General features: G+C 36.1%; 1 protein-coding gene across 3 annotated transcripts in view; it reads right to left on the bottom strand.

Moving 5' to 3' along the window:
* LOC144433669 (calcitonin gene-related peptide type 1 receptor-like) overlaps positions 1 to 22,010 on the bottom strand; it is a 70,641-nt gene that overhangs the window by 5,257 nt on the left and 43,374 nt on the right. For all 3 annotated transcript variants that reach the window (XR_013480802.1, XM_078122016.1, XM_078122017.1), the window contains 8 exons: positions 11,702 to 11,793; positions 11,148 to 11,277; positions 8,989 to 9,151; positions 8,094 to 8,154; positions 7,160 to 7,223; positions 6,174 to 6,259; positions 3,519 to 3,654; positions 1,937 to 1,978 (listed from right to left, as the gene is read on the bottom strand). Coding sequence is in view for 2 of the 3 variants with exons in the window: in XM_078122016.1 (XP_077978142.1) it covers positions 1,937 to 1,978; positions 3,519 to 3,654; positions 6,174 to 6,259; positions 7,160 to 7,223; positions 8,094 to 8,154; positions 8,989 to 9,151; positions 11,148 to 11,277; positions 11,702 to 11,793 (774 nt within the window). In the remaining variant the exon portion in view is untranslated. The remainder of the gene's footprint in view (positions 1 to 1,936; positions 1,979 to 3,518; positions 3,655 to 6,173; positions 6,260 to 7,159; positions 7,224 to 8,093; positions 8,155 to 8,988; positions 9,152 to 11,147; positions 11,278 to 11,701; positions 11,794 to 22,010) is intronic.

Raw genomic sequence — 22,010 nt, 5'->3', positions numbered from 1 at the left:
ATGAAGAAGGAAAACCAAGATCACCAATTTACATGTAGATAGTGTAAGTGTTAGGCGTTAGCTGTGAATCAAAGTGTAAAATGTAAGCCGTTGGTTGGGGTGCTTGCAATATCAATACCACATGTACCATGGGCATCTAAATGTGACGTACGGTGGTGTTAGTACAGTGTCCCAGAATGAACCGCCTTGTAAATACACCGTGACGATATATATGAGCACACTACGAACCATTATTTTGTTATGGCGTTAATTGAAATGGTTAATTCAATGGGAATGAATTCTAATTTAAAGGTAGTCTTTACCAAGACTACTAAAGATAAACACTCATTTCACTCTCAACGCGTGCGCCTCACCCCCTGGGTTATGTCGCTGTTATTTTTGTTGTAGTTCGGCAGAAATGTACATCTATAAATGTAAGGTAGGGGTGGAACAAGTGCATACTACATTGATGTACGGAAAAACACTTCAACTCTGGCGGAGAAAAATACACAAATGCATTAATCGACACGCAACAAGCAGGATCGAATTACTAAGTGTCTTTTCTCGGATTTGGACAATAAGAAACACAACACACACATGTTGGAATCATGCGATCATATATAGTTGATCAATAAAATGAGAGAGGAAGCAACAACAGTTATACTTTCACGGTCCACATCGGAGATACGCAAAGTAGACAAGTGCAATTGGTTCATTACGTGCACTATGATTTCATGGCCGTTCTTTGTACCTTGTGATGTATGGTGGGTGTCTCGTGAAAGTGTAGTGTATGCCATATGTACAACCTCTCCAATCAAATTAAAACCTCTAGAAATAACGGTAGGCCTTTCAATGGAAAGTAATGGGAATCATCAAGTACTGATGATGAAAAGAATGAGTATCTAATTGCACACCTGTACAGTCTGTAGCATTGATGACCACTGCTGTCTTTAGATTCTATGTACAATTCACTCCTACACGGAGTGAATTGTGAGTTCGTTGACATTCTATGAACACTATAATATTAAACAAGTGTTATGCCTTATTGTAATATCGATGAAAATAAATCAATTGAATAGCAATTTCATAAAATATTTCATTATTGGAGCTATTGATTTAATCGAAACAATTGCGGAAAACTGAAATGCTTGTGTAATGTAAAATACACCATCTTTTTAGATCGAAAACTAAGCTTTGGACTAGTTGTTTCATAAACGTCCCTGGTGTATCGTGTTAATCGGCAATAAACGACATTCTGACTCAGTACTTGATTCCAATGGGAGATGGATTTTGACGCTAGATGTCTACACTGAGTCTGTCTGTTAGCTACATGTTCTATTTTTCATTAATACCTGATATTCATGTTTTCGAAGAAATTTATTTGACTTTGAAATCCCTACAGCATAAAATGTAACTATATCTTGGGAGAAATTTTGTTTTAATATATAACATAAGAATAACATTTGGTCTACGAACATGACATGTTTTGTATTAACATTCATAGTGCCAATTATTGGGACATACAGGAAGACCCAACGGAGTCGTCAGCGTGTTATAGTCAAGAGAAAAAAACACCATCATTTGTATGTGTACGACAACAGGTTTACAAATGAAAACAGGGCCACTCATCGTCTGAGCATCATCCCATATCACAGACAACGTTAACTCTAAGAACCTTTGAAGACGTTGACAATTTCCTTGTTGACTGTGGGAGTGTTACATAGACATTGAAAGTAATGGCAAGGTGGGTGTGCTATTATGAATAGAAAGTCGTTAAAGGAAGACACGACGAACAATAGAAATGGAAACTAACTTTGGATTATCATGCAGATGTAGTTGAAGTTGTCGGTTTGTAGGCGGATGACTTTTTTGTAGCACGCGCAGATGATGATGATGGATTTGACAGGGGGTGGGCTAAAAGAAAATTCCGTATGAATCTATAGAGCTTATCCATTACCTCGCCGTTAAAAAAACAGTAAATGCAGGCGACGCAGAACCCCTGCAACAGAAAAAAATAACAATAACAGTGGTTATAGAAAAAGAATCTATATGAATTGAAATACCCAATTCCGATATCATCGTCCAGAGGATCGTTTTTAGTCCCAACCCTGATAATTTATTAAAACTGGAAATAAAATAACATCTCCCATTTCAATATACATAATCTGAAAACAAGTCGTCGTATTTATTTCATAATTCGACACATGGTATGTTTTTTTCCCTCTCTGGTTTTCAAAAATGTTCTGAATGCACTTACAACAGGTAGTGTTATGGTATACTGGTTATAAGATCTGCTAACACGATAGATTTGGTGATGTGGAAAGCTACCAAGTAACCACAGCAATACGCGAGGTCACCCAGAGGTCACGTGTCAATCACGCGTTCTCGACGTGTTGCAATCATTTCAGTCGTCCTCAACTCAGTGTCTTTTCGATAACATTATCTGGCATGCGGGCGATTTGTGCTTTTATAGTACGTTTGGATCAACACATCAGGAAGATAGGTTATTAAACAGAGATATTCCCAAGATGCTGGCATCCGGATAAAATCCACCTGGAGACTTTAAAAGCTATCAAATCACTTTCAAGATGTGCACCTTTTAAAAATTACTTTGAACTCTGTCCAACCTATGATGTAAGAGATGTCTTACAGTGCGCCCCTTGGGATTCCATGATAATTTTTAGCTGTCATGCTCACTATTCTTTCGACTGTAAACTTTGAGTGTGTGTAATTGACGGTATTACTTTTGACAGAGAGATCAATTGATTAATCCTAGCGCTGTAGTCATCGATTACGTTTAGATATCAGCCTACTGTACTGTGATATGGCCATTCCGACGACAAAAGATGTTCTGTTGACTTAGTGGCGTCTTACAACTCGACATAGTGTCAAAGATATGTAATCTATACCACTACTCTATCATATTGGTTTCATAAGCTGAACCAAACTGTTTTTTTTTTTTAAATTCACTATGTGTTGTTGACTATCAAATCAGACGGATGCATTATTCTATTACGATCATTATCTCCAATTTGTACGTCTATTGCGTTTTATCAATGTAATGTATTTAGAAATGTAGTTAAGCCTGTCGAAAAGCCTGTTATTTACTGATCAGATATATATTAGGTAAGTGTTTTAGAATGTTTAAAAGGTCTACAGACAACTCGAAAAAAATAAATATTTTTAAAGTTATAAAATAGCTGAACATTTCCAAATCTACAGCTATAAACATGTTAATATAATTCTTCGACTTTGGTAAGTTACGGTTGCAACTCGTTCGAAATCTCTTGTAAGTAAAAGTTTCAACAAAATTATTTGAAATGTGTCACAAAATTGATATGTGGACAATTATTGTTGCCCGGATGCCAGCCAGTATTATACTACACTGCAGTCAATATATTCGACTATTTTACGTCATACTAGTCCAACATAACATTTTGAATTTGTTTCTCATCACACATATTGTACTGGTTGGCAACAATATGATTATGGACAAACTAACTTGTTTTCTGATCTAGTAAGAATGTGCGCATGCTCACCTGAAAGGCTATCAAGATGGCGATGAGGAGATCGTATATCTGTTCTCCTAGACCACCGGTGGCTGGCTGAAACGGCATGATAATGTAGTGGAGGCCAAGTAACGGCAGCAGGATCAGAGTAGCTCTTACAGCTTTCCTATGCAACACAGAATTCAGTAGCGGTTAATAAAAAACAATAAAAAGTGCCAATATGGCCGGCAGCATTCCACTAATTATAGGGCTATTTGCAGGTCGAAGGACTTTTAATCTGGTCACTGGAAATCAATTTAGCTTAACGTGAAAGGAAATAAGGTGGAGAATCAATTGAAACATCAGATTAAAAAACCTTTCGTCTGTTAAACACTTTAGTCTTACTAATAATTTCATTGGATAAAAATAATGCCAATGGTGTTGAAGCACAACTGCCTTCTTGGTGCAAGGATTCGAGGTGATACAATTTTTAGAAATTCAAGGTTTGATAAATGGCCTGGGAAATCAATCAGTTTAAGTGTTGTTTGGTTGTTGCTATGGGCGTCGCCATGGTTGTGATAAGTTTATGTTTGAATGCTTAGTCACTGTAACAAGTTACCCATTAGTGTTGTTACCTTTGTCACAGATAATGCCATTTAACTGTTGCTATGGGCATGGTCTTTGTTGCTAGGCATATTTGCGTTTATTTTTGAAAGCCCGATCACTTGATTACCCATCGCAGCTTTTGTTTTTGCAATAAATGATGACAGTTCCATGTTGCTAAGGGAGTGGTCTTGGTTGCTAGGAATGGTTTACCAATATGTTTTGAGTCACTTCTTCAGCTAAACACCCCTAGACAAGTTACCAAATATTCAACTCGGGAGTTTTTTGGGTTTTAAGTTTTGACCAAATCACAATTTCAATCCTAATTTCTTTATCAATGAGGTTCTGTTGAGTTTTACAATTTCAATCAAGACACCATAGAATCAACTAAATGACATTTTGACTAAACTTTCCATTTTGTAGACCATATTTGCAATAGGCTAGACATCCGTGGAAACCATCCCAATAATTTTCAGACTTTTCTTTCTATTTATTTTTACAGTGCAATAGTTAACATACATAGTACACATACATACATACATACATACATACATACATACATATATACATACATACATACATACACATACATACATACATAATATACATACATAGTATACATACATACATACATACATACATACATACATACATACATACATACTATACATACATACTATACATACATACACACCCATACATACCTACCTACCTACCTACCTACCTACCTACCTACCTACCTACCTACCTACATACATACATACATACACACACAGACAGACAAATAGACGGACACGTCACCACAAACTATAACTCTATTGAACATCAGTTCAGTTGAGCTACAAGCAACTAATTTCAATCCATGTAAAATCAATATCATCAATTGTTTGTATAACTTCCAGGCCATATTTGTTTGTTGTTTGGACTTTCCTACTCCAAATATTGACAGCGTAATGTCCATGCCTTTTAATATGCAGAAATTGATTTTAAAAAACTTGTCAGTTTATCAACACAGCTAATAACCGTTCTGAGAGAGTTTATCAGCCAATCGACATTAGCTATTTCTATTTCTCGTCAACTGTTAGTTTTGATTTATAATTTATTCCTTCGGCTTCGGGCTGGAGGGTGGCGGGTTGCGATGTGTAACTTCTCAATGAAAGCAAACATTATACAAATGCGAGCTAGTCTTTGTTTCAATCATAAACCATATCTGTTATTAGTTTTCAGCCCCTTGAAGGGTTTCTGACTATTTGCACGGCTGTATAAACACACGTTTTCAACAGGATTAATGGCATGGCTTTATAGTGACAGTATAATGCCAAAGGTACACATTTTGTTGTCAAGTATAGTGCAGACAAGTAATCCTGATTGTTGATATATCACGACTTTAACCGGAGATTTTCACAGGTAGACAAGACACATAAAACAGACAAGACAGAAGACATATAAACGATTTCGTCAAAAACAGATATTCTGTCATGTCACTTTATTGTCACACTGGTATCTTGTTGCCTTATCGTCATATTGATACTGTAATTTGATACTGATATCTTGTCACGTTATCGTTATCGTTGCATTGATATTTTGTCACTTTATCGCGACAATGATAATTGTTACTGTTAAAATAGTGGCATTGATATTGTGTCAACTTATTGTGACATTTTTATATTGTACCGACATTGTGTCACTTTATCCTGATATTGATATATTGTTACAGTATCGTGACAATATTTTGTAACATTATCGTGACATTGATATCTTGTTACAAGATCATGACAATGATATAGTTACAGTATCGTGACAATATTTTGTAACATTATCATGACATTGATATCTTGTTACAAGATCATGACAATGATATATTGTTACAGTATCGTGACAATATTTTGTAACATTATCGTGACATTGGTACCTTGTTACTTTACCGTGACATTGATCTATATTTGCTTTCATCGTGACATTGGTACCTCAAGTGTTACATTAACGTGACATTGATATCGCATCACGTTATCGTGACATTGTCATTGTATTAGCAGGGTGGTATATGTTTTGCCTTTTGTAATGTCGAGTCAAAAACTCATGCAAATAGCTAAGGTGACTTACTTGTAATCGTGTTGGGCTGGTGTATTGGTCGCCCGTAGTTTGGTGATAAGTACTCTCACGATGTTTAGTAGAAGCACGAAATTTATCTGCAAACAGGGCAAAGATTAAAAAATGATTTAAAAAACCCATTAATGTCCCTTTTTATATTTCACGGTATGTATGAAATCGAAAATGGCTTATTTGTACACGCTATAGCTCAATACAACCCTTGCACCAGTTGTATAGAAATGCTGGCGTTTTATCAGTAGTTGACAATTCAAACAGGCTTTGAAGGTGCCGGAAAGTATACTCCTTATCACACTATCAGACTGACATGCATTGATACAAAAACAATTGGGAGTGCCTCAGATGTAGATCATGATTTATCAGTTTGTTTATGTCAGTGAAAGTTAGCAATATTGTATATGGAAATATGACTAACTTTCACAGACATACTAGTAAACAAACTGATACATGGCGTGGACTTACATCAGACACCTAATGTTATTTTGTATCAATGTATTTCTGCTTGATAGTGTGATAAGGAGAAGACTTTTCAGCACCTTCAAAGCCAGGTTTAATTGTCTACTACTGATAAAAACGACGTTCTGATCAACACCATTTCTAGATAACTGGTGCAAGGGTTGTATACTGTAATTCTGATTGAATACTGGTTGACAGAGAATATGAATAAAACCTGGTCAAAGCGAAAGACGTCAATCAAGTCACTGTTACAGGGAGACTTTAATAAGAACAGTGTTATTTATGCAAAGTGAACTGTTATATGATTGAATAATATTGATACTAGTATGAAACTGATGTGGAAATTAATCATAAATATCGTTTATCTTTGTTTATCTTTAGTTGAATCTTAAAATGCACGATACTATACATGTAAAGACTATTTGCATGTCACGTGATGATATACGTCATAATGCATTCGTGTCTCTCAAATTTTCATTTGCATATTTGATTACATCACAAGTCAATTAGATGTCAGTACTTACCACTAAAACAGCAATAATGGGACCGGCTATAATAAACTCATAATTAGTTTCCTCTAGCCAGCAACTGAAGGATCGAGAAAAGGAACATCTTACACAGTTTTCGAAAACACTTCACGTCATGACTCGACATTTGTTACCGCTAAAATGATGTAGGTTTGCTGTTTCACTCATGCAACATGGCATTTATTACACACCGTCTGGCAACTTCTGGTGCAAAAGAAACAATTACATAGGTGCCATGCACAGTGGGGGATGTAGAAGTAGACAAGTTGAAATGTTGATTTTCATTTAGAAAATAAACAATAGCAGCTATTAAAATAATAAAGTCCATTAGTGTAATGTTTTCATTAGAAGCCTGTTTCTACTGCATTATGAAAGAATAACAATGTATCCTTATTAGTGTTCAATGTGATTGGGCAAAGGATCCTGCTGTGTTTATTGTGTCTCTGTTATTGTTAGTCTAGAGTTGCAATGTGTCTATCTTTGTGTCAAAAACGTAATCATGATCTTATGAGTGAAACACAAAGCCAACATCATTTTAGCTGTAAAATTGTTGGAGAGATGCCTACAAGTTGGTACTATGAAAAGATACAAATATGATGCATATACACATAAGTCAGGAACAACTTTACTTCATTTATATGTGATATTTTAAGCGACTTAAGCTTGGTACCATCGTTGTATGATTTCATGTGGAAATCACATATTTAGGATGTGTAAACTAAGAATAACAACAGATCATAAGAGTTGATCAAAAAAATTGTTCATCAGCTTGGTAGATCAGATGACAAGCAGTAACAACTATGGAATGTGTTATTCTGATGAGGATCGTCGACCAAGACAGATCCAACGCTCAATGCTAAAAAGAACTTTGAACTGCGTGAGCGGTATATTGTAAAGTCAAGCTAAGAGATGATATCTGAATCATACATACTTGTTATGTCCTCCAACAGCTCGAAGTATTGTGTAAATAGTGACAGGAATGAAGGGTGCAACTGGAACAAAAAAACCCCGGAAAATCGGAAATGAAGATAATAGTTCTTGTGTAATTATCTAGCTCATTTCTATAAAAAATGTTTGGTTCCGGTTACCCGACCCCATCTAGTTTTTCACGCCGACCCTAATTTTTTTTTTACGTTTTCGAGAAAAAAATGATAAAATCGCGAAAATTGTGAAGCCTCACAAGAAATTGTGGATGCGGAAACTGACATCAACTTAAGAAGACAATATAAAACTGTTCTTCCAATCTGTAATAGCTGTACATTTGATGGAAAGAAACCAATAACACAGACTATATGGAAAACAATGGAAAATATAACTACCTGAACGAGACACTCACATACAAAAAAATACACACATAACAAATAAAATAAAAAATCTACCCGTACCCCACCTATTTTAAACTTGATTGTAATCGAAACCACACATTTTTTTGTTAGGCCTAAACATAGTTAGACGACTTCCGTGTTAAGTTGAGTAAAACGATGACTTTAAACTTGACCTCAGCAATAAATGATAATTTGAGATATGTTTTTTAAATATTTTTTGACGATAAAATAATCTCAGAAGACTGGAAAAAAAACCGGTTTCAGAACAAAATGTGAAAAATTAGTCACTTTTTCTATGATTGTTGACAATCCCTACACAGAATGTCCTTAAAAACTGTCAGCATATGTATACGAATTACGCTGTCACCCTGTGACAGTGTGATAATATGTTGATATTTCTACGAAATAAACTGAACAATTGTTTTGATATGAATAACTGAATAGAGGTCGAATAACCCTAGATACCGGAAAAGAACGAAATTCAAAACGGAAGTGACGTACCCCAACCTAGTAAGTAGTACCATACGAGGCGACTCCTTTCTGAAAATACAGCTACAACGATGAGTGTATGTAGATAAATTCCTTCACATAACATCCAGAAATAATTACAAGACAAGAAGTACTGAGTCATTACGTTCAGGATCTTGCAAGACACTTGAACTGCCTGTGAGAAATTAAAAAAAAAGGTGAGACGAGCGGTTTTAATGATCACGTGACACTGCGTATATCAGGGATATGAGACAAAGGCAGCCTCAGGCTGAGGTTAATTATCAGATCCAGTTGAAGAAGATTGGAAATGGTAATACCTGTTTTTTTGGCACTGAAAGAGGATTAAGTCCCACGCAAAGATGTACAGTTTGCATTGTGGGAAGTCAAACTTTGAAAGTTCTAATGTAGTTGTGAGCCCATGGGGTGTCAGTTACCTAACTACTGTCATGCATGGTGCAAATTTTGTGACATCTCTTAAACAACAGGTGTCATGCATTCGTTTCATTTATTCCCTTGCTCCGCTGATAGTTGGTAATTAAGTATCACCTCCGTCTTCAGATCTCCATGTAATACCATCTCAGGAGACGTGTCCGTTAAGGCGGAAAAAATTACTTTCAGCTCTTGGGACGAATAACTGTGTGACAATATGCAATGAGCGTAGAAGTACACTTTCACAACCCTCGTCAATTCACAAGATTCGATACTGTATACTCTCCTCCCGGCGTTAAACAATGGAAATAACGAAAAGCTTACGGGCTTAATTAGAGCGTCGAAGACAGAGTCTCCACAGCCCCTGGCCGAATACTTAAATCCGCATGCGACTAATTACAATTTTTTGTAAACGGTTTAACAATTTTTGTGTCAGTTCTGTGAAGGCTGAATTTTTTCCCCGCAATGTAAAACAATTACACAAACTAAAAAAATGTCTATGGATCGTTTCAATTTCACCTGTTTACCGGACACAATTAATTCAATATCCCCGCAAGAAAGGCTTGCCTATGAAATGGTTGATACACTCAGACTCGATCTTGCATCAGTTGCATTAGTCTAAACGTTCTGGTCGACTGTTATCTCTTTGAAATCTCAATATCTTTAATCACTGCATCTTTATTTCTGTGTTTTTTGTTAAGGGCGTTTGAATCATTAAATTCATTTTAGTTACCTTATACCGGGAGGTTCCAGAACTATCGAACAAATACAGGAAATTGTGTAAATGAGACCAGATTTCCTCTACTTTTATGTAATTTCTAAGTTCCCTCGGGAAATAATTATATCTTACGAATAGGCACAGAACAAGTGGTTAATATAAATACTGCTGGCATCAAAATTATCCTAACGATAACAGTAAAGTGAGTTTGAACTGCCCTTATCTATTTAGCTTGATGTACGCTTTAATCACCCGACCAACGTAAGTTTGACGTATTTATTGATACAAACTGTAGTTGAAATATTAAGCCAATGTATAACCTTTCAATGTTATCGTATTTTTTATAATATTACGAGCGAGAAGGGCGCCGCGTGGAATGGATATTGCGTTTAAGTGTTGTGTAGCATACATTATGAATCAGTCAACCGTTGACTAATGTTTTGGCCATAGTGTCGACAACAGGAGCATCTTTCCATGTCAGTGTATCTTGCGATTTCAGTCCTTTAGCAAACGTACATCAGAATACAGTTTTTTTTTGCAATCTGAAGACAGCCATTTCATTAGTATTTTGGGAGCTCGACATTGCGTTTCACGAAGGGAGAATAGTCGCAGTGGGAACAGCAAGGCAAGGCAATGCAATATGGTAGAAGGGTACTTGAAGTACTGAATTAGGAGAGTCACTAGAATGTACACATAAGTCTGTGTCTGAATATTTACCTACCATTCTCAGGAAGGATTAAAACTAGTATACATGACTACTTCCATACTTTATCATTTCACCGAATCAAATAATGACGTGTCTTGTTCAGAAAATAAAACATGAAATTACTTGAAACTGGCAATTTTAACTCCTAGAACGACAATTCAACAACAAACGACTGAAATTGGTTTTTATCAATTGTATGCTATATTAAGGAATGGCACAATCAACAAGATTATGTAAAGTCAAGACTGTAGATTATTACATGTAGCTATTTTTCATGTTTCCTACAACACTACACATTTTAAAACAAGAATAACTTACCTCATCGGGATTGGTAACCAGATCTGGATTTTCAGCAACAATTGAAAACCACAAGATCCAACATACTCCATTGAATATGAATGAGAAAAACAAGTTCTTGTGCAGTGTAATACGAGGGCATGACAGATTTCTATCGACAAAAAAATGGGAATTAATCGCTAGAGGTTAATGACGAACATGCATCCAGCATATAGAGTAGACTTCATTCGTGATTCTTTAATATCGGTAATATCGGTATTGATAAAGAAAAATGAAATCGATGGGGTCAAAGAACTATCCAGACATTACAATATATAGCGGTTTTGAAAATGCCAACACACTTTTTGTTGTTACGTCATTTTAGGGAAAGTAATGAATGGTTTGCTTTTCATAAAAATGGCATACTGCCTCATCAGAATGCATGGTATTTTTGAAGGTACTAGTGCAGTACTTCAAACTTTGGTAGACGTTATCTTATTTCTCAAGGTTTGAAGTGGTGAGAATAATGCAACATACTTTGAACTTATTCATTTCACGTCTTTAAAATGAATATCATACATTGAAGATTTACTTACTTGAAGTAGAAAAATATGATGAGTGATATGCTCAATGCAATTATGGAGCAACTGTAGCCGACATACCACACTATCAGACCTCCTAAGGGGTTCTGAAGAGGACAAAAAAGACAGCAATAAATAAATCCATCAATCATATATATATATATATATATAAAACAAACGAATGAAACATTAAAAGGTGGTAATGGCTTTGCAGCATGAGTGATCATCCCCTGCAGTTTTTGAATTACATTTTAGCACTATTTACATATAATCTTTCCATTTAATTACAACTTTTTATTCTATTTGGCAGTTGAAACTGATTACAGATTGAAATATTAGCTTATAATGACAGAAAGGACTATACTCAGATTGTCTATCATTACTAATAACGCCTTGTGAATACGTATGATGCTAAGAATCCCCGTACTTGGGTCTCAGTCTGTAATTGTACTAAGCGTCGTTTTGTAAATATTGTCATAATTCTTCTTTTGTATTTTATAACTGAAGTTTTCTTGTCTTTTATCACTTTTGTAAACTTGTTTTGGGGTCCATGTCTATAGATGTTTGTCACCTGTGTGGACTGCCTGACTGATGTCAAAGTTAGATGAATGAATAAACAAATAAATAAAACTAGTCAACACGACACTCTTACCAGTACCCCGCAAATTTCTGACCAATGCCCATAGTTATGGTACTAACACTTTTAATACTGACCCTAGCGTTATCACGTATCCGGATCATTTCGAGCGGGAAAAATTTTCCTACAGCGTACTACTAAACCAGAAAGATTCCAGAGTTTTAATTAGGTGGCATGATGTTTTGTAAATCTCACACAACGGTTTTTGTTATGAATTACTCAAACAAAATACAGGCACTGATAGCATGTACAAACATGAAATGTTACGTTTTATTGATAACAAAAGAACTTGTGTGAGACATAAAAAAATATCGTGCTGCCTAACTGAAACTCTATACTCACTCAGGTTTGGTAGTAAGTATTAATATTATTATTCCAAACATCAAGGCAATCTGTCTGTTTTTTTTTTCTTTAAGTCGTTCACACATACGAGAATATGGAATTTGTCCAAATTGTTACTGTCCAACTTGTTAAAGTACTAAATTTTCACAATTTCTTTCAAGACTGGAATATCCAGATCTCTTGTTTACATCTACAAGGAATCTTGGGTAAATTTATACACACACTTACACCAGACCGTGGACGAACGGAACCTGTTACAAAGTCTGTCAAAGAGGGAAAGTAAACAAATGAATTGGATTAATAACACTTCAGCATGTTGGAACATCAGAGACTTGTATTACACACATGGTTTGATACGAACGGTTTTATGTCCTCTTTATGTGTACATGAAATGCCAGGAGAACTGGAAATTTGTTTGTGAACATGAACCATCATGTAAAGTGGTCATACAACTGTTCCTATCAAATGATGGAATGTAATATAAGTCTCTGTACTTCCAACATACTGTGCTAAGTGCTATTAATCCAATTCATTTGTTTACTTTTCCTATTTATAGCAGGTTCCTTTCGTCCACGGTCTGATGTCTGGAGTTGTAATGCAGAAAGACATTCTGCCTTTAGTCCCACTAAACATTACTTCAATTATGCTAAAACAGACATTAGAGCGAAGTCAAGATGACGGTGTGTGTCGAGTTACAACTTCAGAGAATGTAATCATTTTGGTTCATATATTCAAGACTTACATGATGACTTAAATCTCCCGGTAATACCCCTAGTACAAAATATGAATCGGAATGTGACTATCACTGGAATTAATATGTGCAGATGTACGTGATGGCATCTTACATTCCAATATGGAAAATGAATCTTTATAGCGTCTTCTCTCTCGTCTTTAAAACAGCCATCAGTCTAAATACCCCTCTTTTGATTAATTGCAACACCCATAGAAAGTAACACGTTACAAACTGAGTTTATGGATTGCATCCAGAAAATTTACATATAACGTGTCAGATGTGTTGACCTAAACATGACCTTGCATATGTTTATTCACCCGTGACTATAATTTATTCTTTGCTTGGCATGTTCCATGCAAATCATTCCTTGAAGGGTTGTTCTGATTTCCATATGTATTGTTGTATTCTATACGAAATGTGAGAAGCCAGTCCAACTGTAATGTACCTGTCTATTTGAAGACTGACGGTCTTGAATCTTAAAGAGAGAAATGTCATTGTTTGTTTGTTGTAGTGAATTCATATTGTTGACATTTGATTTGTAATCATTTCTATCACCCGTAGTTTGTTTAGTCATTCATCACGGAACTGTGTTCAATATTTATTTTGAAAGGTTTGATCCACATACATTCAGCCTCCGTCATTCAGTCTTGCACTCTGTGTTAGGGTTTTAACATGTGAATGTGAACTGGGAAAATGACGGTTTTGTTGAATGCCTTCACACGTGTATAAACGGACATTCAGACTTTCCAAGGAACTGTGCTGAAGGCCTTGGTATAAGAACATTCATACTATATTATGGACTATGTTGAATGCCTTGATATATGTACATTCAGACTTTGTTAGGAACAGTGATGAAGACCCTCGTATACGTACATTCAGACTATGCTATGAACTAATTTAAATGCCTTGATATATGTACATTTAGGATTTTTGTTGAAGTAAGGGCTATGAGCTACATACAAATCCAGCCTTGGTGATCACATCTGCACACCGTGATTTCATTAACACCTCCTAATACAGGTGTCACTGAAGGACATTTCAACGAAATGCCCACTTCCGGACCATATCATCTCACAACAACAGATGCTTTCCTGCGTTTAAAGAAGTCATGTGATATATCGAACCATTTCATTTGATTCAATTCCCTGGTCACTCTCGTGTGACCTCTTTCAAAACATTAACAGAATGTCACGGTAGCACGTGCACTTTCAGAAACTTGACTTTTCAGTTAATAGGTATATAATTGAGACAACTTCTTTTGATATATATGTGATATTGTAAGTTTATCAGTCACTTTCCTATTAAATATGACTATATGTAGCATATGTTCAAGCTACTAAACTATGTTAAAACTTAAAGAATACAGTCCGAACTAAAAAAAAAGTGTTTCCCGCTCCATTCTGTGTTCCTCGCGAACATTGTTGAGTCGATTGTCATGTCTATTGAGCAGAGGGCTATGTCAGTAAATTCTTATTCATTGGTTTTATCTTATGCAAAAGTGATGTACTGTTTGAAAAGTGTGGCTTCTTGTCCTTCAGGCTGTAACACTGAATACAATATGCTTATGACGTACTCGTTTTCAACAAACGTTATGCTATTACCTGTTAACGTCACAAAACAAGTCCCTCGATCGATTCACACGCTGTCTTTTTCGACTTACATCGTAAAAAATGGCTTGAAATTTTGATATTTAATTCAATATTTCATTTACTTGTACTATTTACTGTGTATTTAATTCGCTCTTGGCATAGCATACATTTTTAATTAGAACGTGCTAAGGTACAAATTGCGTTCATTTTATAGAGAAACTAGAATCGTGATAATAGTATATGCAATAATCTGTTATTGGAAATAAACGATTTTTAAAGTTTAATTTTCATATAATGTTAGGATATAAACATAGGTTGTCATAGCAACCAGCAGTCTGGATTACACTGTGAGGTAACTGCGATCAATATCGTTTTTACCTTGGGTATTTTACTCATTGCTGAATAATAGAGAAACCAGATAGCATCAAAGTTCATAAACGAGTAAAAATCGAAAAGAACCGCATCCTAACACACGTCAAGTTTTATCTTTAGATTCATACGCTGACATTGCACTGGACGCTTCATAGCTACATATTTGAAATCGAAGGTAAGTTTTAAATCACTTATAGTCAAATAAAAGTCATCAAGACAAGTCAGATGGTGTCAACGTAGATACTCTGTCATAGTTCCTTCCACAGTCAACCAACTTGACCAAAAAGAATATTGCATAAGGCCTTAAGCTTAAAAATTGTGGGGTTCCGATTACGCTCAATTTCAGAATTGGTTGGGACAGGTAGTTATGTTTTCCATAATGGACTCTGTGTTATTGGTTGCTTCCCATCAGATGTATTTAAAGTTGATGTCAGTTTCCGCATCCACTACTTTTCGCGATTTATTATTTTTTTCTCGAATACGTAAAGTTTAGGACCGGCAGTGAAAAACGAGGTGGGTCCGGTAACTGGAACCAAACAATTTGTTTAGGCCTAAGGGAGCTTTCAGTAACTTTAAAGGGGAAGGGCCGGGGGAAATGGGGGTCCGGTCTATGGCATAAAATGCGAACCCTCCCCGTAGTCCCCTGTGCTAAAAAGTGCTAAAATCCTCCCTCAATTTCCTTTCTCTAAAGTATGACCCTCCCCTGTTCAAATATTGCAATGAAAACAACAACATTTTTTTTACCACCTCCCTGTGGCGTAGTTGTCAGAGCTCAAGATTATTAGTCAAAAGGTCCTGGGTTCAAATCTCACTAGAGACAGGGATTTTTTCTGTAGTAAGATCTAACCCAATTGGTAGTTTTTAAAGGCATTTGTTTGTTCCCACTATTACCACCACATTGATTTTGTGTTTGTATTAAATCAATGCCTTCGTATGGATCTTATTGACTGAGCTGAAGGCCAGAACTGCCAAAGACAACTAACAGTTAATTCTGAATCTGCATTTCACTCAATGTTATATTAGTTATTATTTTGCAGTTGTGGGATGCGGTAGCAGTAGGATTTGAAACCATTAGCAGCGGTGAGATCATGCCAAAATAATGCAATGTTAGATTTAAAAAAATGAGTAAAAAATAATTTCCATTTTCTAAAATATGACCCTCCCAGGACCGATTTGTAACAAGTGACCCACCCGCGGCCCTTCCCCTTATAATTATTGCAGACTCCCTAAGAACCAAGCATCTTGAAAGATACTGTAGATCCGACTGTCTTTCAATTTGTACTCTCAATTTAGTTATGGAAAACCTATTTATGACACCGCGAATGTAAACTATAATGAAGTCTTCAACATATTTGTGTTGCCCCAGCACATCATGTTGTGTCACATTTATCTCTCAGTCTCAATCTCTGTACTGCATTTAGAATATCTCAGATATCCATAATGATATCATCGTATGGCCACTAGCGCACTATATGTGATCGTCGATCAACTGGCTTACCTCTCAGTGACTCGCTGTACGCTGCATTTCAAATAAAAAATAAGTATTTCCCCCACGTGTACTTTTTTTTGATTTTGTAGGTTAATTGCACTCAAGTCAAGCCATAACTTTTAACTATTGCCCCGAGAACGCTAAGATTTAGCGTTAAGAGAGTTGGTATGGTGGTATACGATTGCCGTCTGCACGGCCATCTACACTTGCCTTGTCACGTTTCAGGATATTGCAAGACGGGTTTTTGTAGTTCATATTTACATTTCAGGTTTGCGGGAATCACAAGACCGAGTTTTTGTAGTTCATCGGTACGTTTCAGGTGGATCGGTGGGAATCACAAGACGAGATTTTGTAGTTCATAAGTTTTAGATTTATACTCATTAAAATTTGTTACTGAATCAAATTTAAGGTAGATTGCTAGCCGAATTCACAGAAATGGTTCTCAACGTTCCTCCTAAAACGAGTGTTTATTCTCGATACATTACGCGGATTTACATCGAATGACTGTCTTTGATGAAATAGTGAACTAAAAGCAGTTATAAAAGTCTAGACGTAGAGATGGATTATTGCATTGTAAACCCAATACTAGGTAGTTTAATATTTCAGACATATATATCGCACCTTCTTAAAATTGCAAATTGGAATATAAATATGAGACTTCAAATTTTCGAGATTGAACTCGGCCACGAAATCTACCCATGTCACCTACATTCTCTAACGGAATAGGTTTACGTCTAACGATTTAACTTAAATTGCACATTTTTTATTGAGACCCAAGAGATTATTCTGATACGCGTGAACTTACGTTTTCTCTCAAACTGTGGCCTTACAGCGTCTCTGTGAGACCACTTAAAATAGCTAGGTGTTAATCTGTGAATCAGAACCGATCCCGAGAACAGCGTTGCAATTATAGTTTGGCGTCAACACAGAATTACAAGACGGGACAGCGACAAAGGTTATTTTGTGATGATCGGTCATAGTATCACGGGGTGAAAAGTTAAACTACCTGGTATTGGGTTAGGTATGACAATCAGTTGCCATAGAAACTAACCCATTTGGTTAGTGTCATCTGATTGCATCAGATATCACATATCAGTAATACAAGGAGGAGATTAATTTAGATTTTCGGTGTTAGGTTTGTATTCGGTCTTAGCCTTGTTAGTTGACAAAGGCCTACATGCATTTATTCCCGCGAAAAAGAAACACCAGTGCGTTTGCTTGAATGAAGTGAGCCAATTAAAGATTTCACGTAAAGACAAGTTTCTAGGTAAAAACAACACTACAACTAATACAAAAACAACACTGGGTGCCTTTGATGTAGGTTCACGCAATGCTTTTATTATAGTTTGTTCATATTCATGAAAGTTATAATGTAACAGTAACAGTCGTATTCAATGTTATAAAAAGTGTTGTGTTCTGTCTGTAAACAGAGTCATGGCCCATAGGATCTGGGTCCCTGTGGTGTTTATGCTTTGATAAGTTACGGACACATTGTATGTCTTTGCATGAATCTTCTCTCATTCCGGCTTACCACAAACAAGGAAACGCATCGGTGTTTTTTCGTGGGTTGTATCAAGATAAAGTACTAAACATTTACAAATGGCAAGAAAAGTCACTTGTATAATAGTCTCCAACACAATATGTATTGTTCTGTTTAATAATTGACTTCTGAAATATGGTCCTACAATCGCATCAGAGAGCTTACCCCTATAATATTTGAACATAGGTATCAACTCGTGAATGGTGCGCCTCTCTATACAATATTACACAATTTCAGAGGTTATTGAGCAATTTGCTATTGACCCTGAAGAAGGAGGTAAGGGTCAAAGGTCGAGGCATAAAAAGGAAAGTCCTTGAGTTATGGTAGAAAGACACATTTCGGCTATGTGACCTTCTAAATGTTGGTCAAGGTCAAAGAAGATCTCATTAGAAAGCTTACCATTAATAATGTGGTGTCTGTATGTATGAAATTGTAAAGGTAAGCGGTAAAATGAGTATTTTTAGGACAAATTGGACACATTGTGCTAGACGATTTGACGCTGGAATATATAAAGACATGACAATACTATCTGGAAGTCCAAAGGACAAATTGGACACCATTGTGTAAAGTTAACAAAGTAATTTACCTATGCACTGACTCTATAATGTTTGACATTTATACCAGGTTTGGTTGAAATTTAGTGATAGGTCACATGTGCACACTAGGTGTCAGAGATATGGCTGGCCACGGACGCGCGCCGACGGACATAGGTCATTCCCCGAGGGCTAAAAAGAGCTTAATTTCTTGAATAAGGGTAACGCTAGACGTTTTGACGCTGGAATATAGAAAGACATGACAACACTATCTGACATTGTATAATATATGTGGTGTTTTCTCCCAGTTTGCGATTGAGGATAAGATTTGTGAGTGACGCCATCACCCCCCACCCCATTTATATCTTACTATGGTGAAACACAAGAATGCAGACACGGGAATTAAATCGATGATCATGCGCTCCATTGGGAGTTGATGAATTGCTGTTTATGTTCGCTTATGTGCAATGGCGTTTTCAATATCGCGTCATATACCGTAAAGGTGTTGTCTTTAGTGTATAATAGTTCAAAAACAATAGTCGTTTTATCAAATCAAACCATATTTTGATGTAATTACTACTATGCAAGCTGCATAATTTCGTAGCAACGAGTTCGCAATATACTCATATATCGTTGTATCGAAATGTGACCTTGGCAAAATACATAGTTGGCGACATAATATCCGTCGTCGCCAAACCAATTTAGTATCGGTTTCAAATCGATTCTCATCTTATTTCATTTCAGATGTTCATAAAAGAAAATGTCTCTATTTTCAGATTAGACCTTTCTATCAACGAATGAAATCTGAAGCATTGTGAAGTTCACCATTACTAGAATTGCCAAAGTAATGGATATTGTATTTTCCATACACATCCCTGCTCGATTCATTCTCGTCTAATTGTCTGGTTCTAGGATGAATTGTGTGTGGGAGAAGGGTCAGGACCCAGAGGAGCTCACAGGCTCTGATTTGATTATTCACGACGATTACTCCACGTGTATATCTTGTTCTCAATCTGAACAGGTTTGTGTAATGCAATATAACTATATAGACACTATGTAAACGCTGTATATATGCACTACATGTACTATACACGACCCATATTCATTGGACATACATAATATTGACACAGCTATTGATTATCAAGTCATGTCGATAAAGTATTTGAGAATTCTATCTGATGATCTGCGACAGCCGCTGTTTAAAATGTTCTTACGTAGTCTAAAGGTTCATGGAAAGGTAACATATCATACGGGAGGTCGCAGCTAAATGCTCTTCCAGCTCCTTGACAGTTCAGACTGAGTTACACTGCTTACCAAGTTTCCTAGGCAATATAAGCGGCTAGCTAGCTACACACTCGGACGCCAATAATTGTAGTGTCGTGATCCAGGTTCTAATTTACATAAACTTAGCTGAACGGTTATTGGCATACATGGTTCCTGTTAGGAAGTTTCCATTATACGGAAAACAAGTATTTAATCGAAACTATGTCCGCTATATTGATTTTGTTTTTGTAAATGTATATGCTAGTTCACACAAGTAGTTTACTGAAATGGGAAACCCCTGCCACTTTAGTGTAGGTTTTTGAGTCTCACCAATCTATAGAAATCTTAAGGACGGCGTATAGAGACAGTGACTTTCTGTGAATAACGTGTAGTTTGAACCTTCAACACGCACACACTTTTTAGTACCTTCAACAATACGAATCACATTAATTTTATAAAGATCACACTTTCACGTGCATAATGTGATAGAAAAATGTTAAACGGGTGTCTGCAGCAGCAGCAGCAACATCAACAGCAATAACAACAATGACGACGACGACAACAACAACAACAACAACAACAACAACAACAACAACAACAACAACAACAACACAACGAAGAACAGTAGTATATTGGCAGCTTCCAATAAAGTACATGTATCTTTAAGTTATCCTTTGCATTTTTGTAAGAGTTGTTAGGAAGTACTCATATGGTAATGTATAGGGACTTCAAGTCTGTCAATGACGTCAACAATGAGAAATGTATCAGGCCAAGTAGTTATGACTGTGACAGTCATTGATATAAACAATTTTTTTTTATTAAAAGCACTCTCCAAAATTTAAAGTGCCATATTGTCTACATACAGAATGATGCAATTTGATTTAGCGTTCCTGATCGAATACCATGATCGTATTCATCGAACTTTGATCTTTATCCCCCGATAAAAGGTTAGGAACGTAATGAAAGTAAATAACGAACCAAACTGTTGTTAAAATCACAGTCCTCTATCACCAGGGACTGCGGTTAAATCAAGATAATGCAACTTTAAAATTGATGTTTGAATTTAGGAAACCGTGACATTTAAGGAGGAATTGTATAAAGAAACCCATGAATTGATATTGATTTGCTTGGTGTACACACGTCCATTCAAGCAAGCAAAGAATCGCTTATTGAAAGGTGAATATGTCGACCATATACTTGCTGTATTTGGCCTTGACTGAGATTATCTATGCATTAACTTGTTATACTGACAATTCCTCGGGGACAACGCAGATGCTCAAATTTTCCGTACTACCCTTTTTCATTCTCTTCGAGAATCAAGGAAATGTATACGAGAAGTTAAATGGGGCACAAGCTGAGTATATACGTTTTTGGGAGTAGTTTTTGCTGCTGTGGATTAAAATATACCAGTTTGTTGTACAGGCTGTATTCTATTCTGACATGGAGAATATTTAACCATCGCCTGCTTTTGGCAGAACTGAAAGCTTGTATCTAGGAATAATACACGACGACGTAATTTAATATACGTACACAATAATCATGACGTATAAAATGTCAAAGAAACAGCTGTTATGCTAGCCAATCAAATATGCTATTAAACAACTCCAAAATACGTTTTCAGTATCATCGAAGGCATCAGTATTAACATTGTACGAGTATAGTTTAATTATACATGGTTTTATGTAAGCATTTTCACTCAAATCACAGAAATTATAAACTCAGAGCTTTTGCTGCTTTAATTGTACAATCAGACCACTGAGTGGTCCGAGGTTTACATGCTCACCGAACAGGAGCGGGGAAAAATGACACCCATTGTTTACTTACGT

This window comes from Glandiceps talaboti, chromosome 4, assembly GCF_964340395.1.
Source record: "Glandiceps talaboti chromosome 4, keGlaTala1.1, whole genome shotgun sequence".
In the NCBI taxonomy this organism is placed as follows: Eukaryota; Metazoa; Hemichordata; class Enteropneusta; family Spengelidae; genus Glandiceps; species Glandiceps talaboti.
Note: the sequence above shows the minus strand (reverse complement) of the source record. Positions and strands in the feature narration are given on the sequence as shown.